The sequence below is a fragment of the Leptonotus elevatus genome, chromosome 2 (genome assembly GCF_054856555.1).
Source record: "Leptonotus elevatus isolate MCC_2025b chromosome 2, RoL_Lele_1.0, whole genome shotgun sequence".
Classification (NCBI taxonomy): Eukaryota; Metazoa; Chordata; class Actinopteri; order Syngnathiformes; family Syngnathidae; genus Leptonotus; species Leptonotus elevatus.
Genome location: NC_141240.1, coordinates 30463765 through 30470994, shown reverse-complemented (window position 1 = coordinate 30470994; position 7230 = coordinate 30463765). Strand labels below are relative to the sequence as shown.

Here is a 7230-nt window from a genome sequence, read left to right as displayed (position 1 = left end):
CATGTATTCCATTGGTCCCCAAGCTTGTAAAAAAAAAAAAAAAAAAAAAAGCTTCATAGACAGAAGAACCATACATGAGAATTTATTACAAGAGACTTACATAAAAATAGGAAGTACAAAAAAGTTCCAAGATGACATTTTAAATATATACAAAGTTTGAAATATATTTATATATACCAAAAATCTGTTGACTCACACATAAAATAGATTTTGAACCTTAATTTACAATCTTTTAGCAAGACTCATGAGTGAGGAAATTACGTTTTTACCCTTCCCATTTCATGTGAATATTAAGATGAAAGCAGATACTGTACTTGTTCACATGCTGGTCAACAGCAAACAAAAGCAGAATTCAAAGTCATCCTCCAAGGCAATTAAAAAACCTCTGTGCATTTTAATCAAATTACAAAAATAATTATATTGTTTAATGTAAATATGCATATTACAAGAAGCAAATAGCATACACTTGTGTCCCAACACAAAGTTTTTGACCCATTGTGCTGGCCAGAAGCATAACATACACACACTTCTTTCCCACGAAAATGTGTCTGCTTCATATTCAACGCTGTAACTGAAGGTGGTGAGCGAGATTGACTTTGCTGACAAAACCTGCAGCATTTGAGGTACTATTTGAATGCTCGATGTGTGAGCCAACAGTCACAATAAAACCCCAAAGTGGGCCTGAGGAGTTATGCACCTGATCTCTCATTAAGACAGTCAATTGTGCGGGAATCTTTTATCCACATCACATATCAATATTGAATTTACTTGTATCAAATGTATTCACTGCTAATCAGACAAGAAATGTCATGTGAAGATCTTTTTCTTTTTTGAAATGACACAGAACTCAAACATGAGTTCCATGATAACGGCTGTCATAGCTTGAAAAGACTAAGCTTTTTTTTTTCTTAGACCTAAACGTAACTTGAACCCTGGTGGAGGACGGGGTGGCAGTGCTTGGTGCTCCAGCAGAATCCTGTAGGCCAAATTCTGAGAGCCCTCTGAAGATACAGAGTTGCAGGCTCGGTCCCTGATCCGATGGGCTGGTGTTGCAATGCTTTTGGCAAGAAATCTAAAAGCGTGTCCTGCAAAACTTTCATAACAGCTTCCGATTCACTATCTCCCAAACCATCCTCCTCCTGAAATATGGCATCTGCTTCTGCAAAGACAACAGCGAATATCTTCAGAACTGGCTCACTGTCATGATGCTTCCGCACAGCAACGCTAGCACATACCTGTGTGAACGTGATGGGCTTGTCTTTGGTAATGTAATCTGCATATTTGCATGTGAACATTCCGCAGTCACTGCCGTTCATCTGCTGTGGGATTTCCTGTGAGGGCAAAGGATGAACATAAATGATAATACTGTCGATGCAAGTCACCAATCACAATAACTCCTGGTTATGAAAACTTGCTAGAAAATTTCCACTCCTTATGGTAACCTCTGCAGATGGACTCTTTATTAACTACATTATTGTTTGATTAAAAAGGCTTCGCGCTGTAGCTCAAACAGGTAACATGAATAAAAAATATGCAATTTTGAAATGTCATCAGCTCAAAAGCAGCTCACAACTAGTATAGGAAGAGCAGATTTATTATTGATTATGATATGATTATGATAATATCAAAGAACAAAGTATTAATTATCAATTAGGTTTAAAGTTATTCAAACACTGCACTCATGTTGATTTCCTCTTCTCTGTCGCTGTCTCTCCCAATGATTTACCCTTGTAAAAATTGAGTAAATCAAACAAACTGGGCCTTTGTGGTGACACTGGATTTGAAGCAGCTGTGCTTGCTTTCCCCCCAGTGCATGCAAACCAGCAGAGGTGTCTTACTGCCACCTGGTGTATTGGAAATGAACTACCAGGAAGAGACACATTGGCCTACAGTGACACCTGGTGGACAAACTGGTAACACGCTTTGAATTCACTTGGGAAATTTGACAGTTGAAGAAAAATTCCCCATAAGCATCAGTTAAAAAAACAAACAAACAAATGTCTCGGTCCTGGAAAGTACACTTATTGGTCTCAACCTGACTACATGCAGAACTTACATTGCGCTTTTTGCTGTGCAAAGTCCAGCCTGTAGTATCCAGTTTTTTGCCCTTTTTGTCTTTGCTTTCTTGTTGCAGGTAATCACTGGAGACAATACACTGGATTAGTCTTGACACTCAATATCATAAAAAAAAAGTCAATATGCAGAAGAAGAAAAAGTATCTCCCTTCAACAGTATACTTGTTGAACTTACAACAACAGTTTGCATGCTTCATCATTGTTTCCTCCCATAGAGTCAAAATACGTGACAGCCTTTTTACGGAAATCCACCACCTGAGAAAAAGAGTTGAATGACGCTTCCAACGTGCCCAACGAACCTTAGCGGGGGGTTCAACTGGTCAGTAAGACTTACAGAGAGGCACCAGTGCATTCTCAGGTGGACAGGAACCAACAGGATGTCTTTGGAAAAGATGTCCATCTTTTTGGTCCAGCGGCGGACGGCGGTGTAGCCGCTGCTGCGCAGTTTGGGATAGAAGAAGGTGCTGAACGTGTTGACGGAAGGCAGCTTGGGGCTCTTGCTTCGCTCCACCAGCAGATTCATGTAAAAATTGATCACCTGAAAAAGGGACAGACAAGGAAGTTACGACTTTACTGGACCAATCCAACACTGAAGGATAGCTCCACTCCACGTGTAAGATTTCATCTATTTATTTCATATTATATTACTAAATGTTTTGTTTTTATTCAAAGTAAAACTGTTGAGCCAAGACGATCAATTATGTTGTAGCTGTCCAGAGTACTTTCTTTGCCGATTTGGGAGAGAATAGTTGGGCATCTCCAACTACACAACAATTTGTCTGTTTTATTACAAAAATGAATTACTGTATACATGATGAGACTTAAAAAATCATGTTTTCCTTGCCACCAATTTCTCCTTTTTCTTATTCCTAAGAATTTTGTTATTGCACTAAGTTTACTTTGTGATATATTATTTTCTAGATTTTAGTCATTTAAGATGAGATATTTAAATGTCATTTATATGGATAGATAAAATCAAGTGACTCTGATGCAAACAAAAAAAGGGCGGACATTCTTTTGGTAACAAAAGCCTCGGCGTCTTGTTCAGTCCAGTCTGAGCTCACCTCATCGTTTAGCCAGCTGAGGCCGCAGAGAGTCCGCAGATCTTTGCGTGTCAGACTGAGACCGAAACCCTCACTGAACACTTCATCAGGACACCCGTCTCTTAACACCCTGTCCACTTGTGCCTCCATTTCCTGAGGGGAAAAGAGCAAAAAGCTCAAGTAAGGCAGTAAACAAGTCTAAAAAATTGACAATAATAGGCATTTGAAACTTAAATTAGTTTTTATTTTCAAAGCGTTAATTTGATACATGTATACACACACACACACACACACACACACACACACACACACACACACACACACACACACACACACACACACACACACACACACACACACACACACACACACACACACACACACACACACACACACACAGTACAACATGCAGGTAATCCTACCTCTGTGAGTTCTGGGAATTCTGGCTTATCGTCCAAAGACTTGCACTCTTCTATAACTAGAGTCAATGGAATCTCCTTCTCCAAAGGAACTCGAACATGAACCTCCACATCCGTGCTGCGTTGGCCTCCTTCAGATAGGCGCTAAAAGCCAATGGCAACACAAGTAGGTGACATCCAAAATGGCCGACTAACAACCTGAGTGAACAGCAGTCTGACACTGTGTTATGTAGTCACCTGTCGAAACAGCTGGGCAGTCAAGGCCTCCTGCTCTTCGATCTGTCTTCGCCTTTCTCTTGCCCGAGAGTCATAAATACTTGTTCTAAAGTCACAGGATGCAATACACAATTTTTCAAATGTCTAAAAGAAACACATTGACCACAAATAAAACATAACTTATTTACTTACAATTCTTTAATCCACAACTCAGCTTGGAAACATGGCATGCTGGGAAGAAAAGAGAATGTTGTAATTTCCAACACCTTTTACATGTGACTGGATTTTAAGCCTTTAATTAGACAAGTGTGATTATTCGTATAATACATTCATAATAGGAAACGACAGTGGACCTAAAATTTGCAGCTTTAACAATGATGTGTAAGACATCTTGTGAATAATTTCATTCCAGAGTTATTCATATTGAAAGAAATCCAAACCTTGTGGCATCTTGCTTTGTACTCTTTTGCTCATTTACAATAATAACAGAATCACCATCATGGCCTGTAAGATAAAAGAGAGTCAATGTCAAATTTATGGAACAATTCAATTGAGAGTCAAAACAAGATTGATGCCAATTTACTTGATGATTGAGTATCCTGAGAACAGGTGTCCAGCACAGCGGATGGGGATGGTTGACCGGAGCTGAGGTCAGTGGCCACCGGGCTGGGAAGGTTACTGGAACTCTGGCTCGACGCCCCCCTGGTGCTGGGAGGGCTGCTGGGTCCTTCGGATGTATCCCCTGCTGCTGAACTGGCGAATGAAGAGAAGTGTAGCAGTCTCCGGCTGGGGCTCAGGAAGCTGGTGCTGATGAGAATGTAAAGAGGATGACTTCTTTTTCTTTTTTTTTTTATACTGGAAACATAGAACTGTGGAGTTATACAAGACTAATTATAACCAACAAATCCATGTTAATTCTTTATTCTAAATGTGAGCACTTAATCCGTTGTTGACCATTAAGTTACGCAATTGTGTCGTTTCGGGCACATTTCAGTTCTGGTTTTGACATGTAGATAGATGACAGTATTGGCGTATGCATACGTACAAATCTCTCTGTGACCTCGCGATGGAATGCGAGTGGCCGTTGAAAAGACAAGACTGACTGCCTGAGACCATGGTCAGAAGCTGCCTGTATGCCTCCTTCTCCTCTAAATGAACAGACTGGACAAAATGTGATGAGCCAACAGCTCTTGAAACAACACCACCAACAAGTGACTAGAATGGAATGTTGATGTAACGTCTCACCTCCTGTGCTGTGCAACGGGCTTTGGCCTGGTGCATGTGGCCGGCTGAAGTTCTGCGTGACGGCCTCTGTGGTACTTTGATTGGAAATGTCTTGTCATACATGCTGGTGCAGGAGCTGCTTGTTGTGGACCCTCCGCTAAGCACACTAAACAAAAATAATACATGTGTCTAACCAAACAACCAACAACACGCGAGAGATTACACATACTATCAGCTACGGCAAATGTTTCTCATACCTCGCTGTGCTGTACTTTCTGATGTTTATGGGTCTGCCGAGCCGAGCAGAGGGGGGCAATTTCGGTGTGATGGTAGGCGGCAAGCTGCATGGGTGCCCATTTATTTTTGGGACTTCCTGATGTGTTGGACTCATGTGCACATGTCGTCTGCAAACTTTACATCCCCAAACATACTAGTTAATAAATAGCCACTGTAGGGTTAGTAGGTACATAGTTGAACATGACAAAAAAATATTCTTTCCAAACAAAGCTTAAAAAGTGCATTGGGAAAAAAACTCACCTGATTTGGGCATTTTCCATTCCAAAGTTGTAGCAGGAGCAGCAAAAGTCCGATCCGGGGAGCTTACTTCTGAGTTCTTGAGAAAATAATATAAATTTTTGGTTTAGAAGGACTTAGAGTAATTGATTGTTAATTTTGACCCCTCGACTTATAGACACCCTCAGAATTACGGCCTGCACAAGCTTAATGTATACAGTAGTTCTTTAACTTTAATCTTATTTCAGGTATTAATGAGAATGTGTGTCCATATGCTTGCAAGTATATATCCTGTGTATGTGGAACTTTTTCTTAGTCCCACGGCCCCAAAAATCCCATATTGGTAAAGCTCTATGAAAAAAAGCGGCAAGGTTTCAAATTTGGTGATTGTGCTTAAATTGTAACCGAGCTCCACCTTGATAACAGCCATGTTAGATGGGACTCACATTGAACTACTACTTTAATTGTCCGGACAAATGAACTTGAATTAATTGCCCAGCCCTGGCTACTTGTGTGCACCCTAAATTCTTGACTTACAGAAAGAGGTGTCCATCTTGCTGCTGATGTTGAGGGCTGAGGCTGAAGTTCAAGAGGGTGACCAGAGGATGCAGGCAGTATGTTTGTCAAGGTGGGACTCACACTGTTCTTCATCCATGTCGCCACAGTGGAGCTACGATTCTTTAGTCCTTCAGCTGCGATCTTGACAGTGTCAATCAGATCTCCTAAAAGAAAAGCAAGAGTGTTAGTGGAGTTGAAAAACAAAACAACAACGCTGATAATGGCTAATGCGGTGATCCAAATTACCCATTCGAGATCTTTTAGCTGTCAGTTCATGTTGGTCGCCTACATGTCCGTCTTTCTCGCTTAAAAAGAGTGATGCAGGTAATTAGACAACGAAGTGACCTAGTGATCAAATAACACTTACCAGTCAATTCGTCTTTTCCGTCTCAATCGAATGTCATCATCTCCAAGTCGCTGGTCAGTATGAGACGGTTCCACTGCTGGAACACCATTGCGAAGACTGGCAACGCTCGACTCTACCCATTCGTACAATTTATTCAGCATGGTTTTAAGTTTGCTAAATTACGCCACCGGTTTAGAAATAAATCGCTTCGAGTGCCGTCTAGCGGTCTTTGGGGCCAACACAAATGAACCTAGCGCGAGTCATTCGAGCGAGACGGTTTTAAGCGGGGCGAAAGTTTCCACTGACCGATATTTAGCTAACGGAGACTTCGCTAGCCTAGTTGCTAGCAATGCTAACGCGCTTGCTAGCCAACGTTGTTAGCAACGCGGCTAATTTACAGAACTATGTGTTAATTACTACAGGGAGGCGAGCGGTGGCAATAACTGCATTCGGAATGCACGTTATGGTGTTGTGTCTCACACGAAGCCGTTTAGTATCCTTAACGACACGTTATTTGGCGAAAAAACTCGTTGAAGACTACTATCTCCCGCTTCTTCCTCATTCAAAACCACAACATGGCTGAACGGTGCGTTCCACTATTGGAAGATTTGATTGGATAGCTGGACGACGTGCAAATGACTATGTCGCCATATTACTGGTGGCTGCGGACCGGAAGTGATCTTTGGATTTTGACGTCACAGTTACCGGCGTCGACCGTGACATTTTTTTCTGTTTACTACGTGGAAAAACAAACTATTTTTGTAAACAGATAGCCGTAACTGGAGGGAGGGGGCACACGGAGTCCCAGTAATGTTTCCCAAGTTTCCTAATCTATA

At 41.3% G+C, this 7230-nt stretch overlaps 1 protein-coding gene across 1 annotated transcript; it reads right to left on the bottom strand.

The window, feature by feature from the left end:
* Positions 1 to 66: 66 nt before the first annotated feature.
* Positions 67 to 6981, bottom strand: senp1 (SUMO specific peptidase 1). Its single transcript, XM_086070329.1, has 18 exons — positions 6416 to 6981; positions 6295 to 6353; positions 6028 to 6212; positions 5515 to 5590; positions 5235 to 5388; positions 4999 to 5143; positions 4799 to 4914; positions 4337 to 4560; positions 4194 to 4257; positions 3946 to 3984; positions 3775 to 3859; positions 3541 to 3681; positions 3140 to 3271; positions 2410 to 2613; positions 2251 to 2330; positions 2057 to 2141; positions 1236 to 1331; positions 67 to 1159 (listed from the first exon to the last, which is right to left on the bottom strand). Exons 1-18 carry the CDS (start codon positions 6553 to 6555, stop codon positions 1097 to 1099), a joined length of 2088 nt encoding a protein of 695 aa, XP_085926455.1. The 5' UTR covers positions 6556 to 6981; the 3' UTR covers positions 67 to 1096.
* Positions 6982 to 7230: the final 249 nt, after the last annotated feature.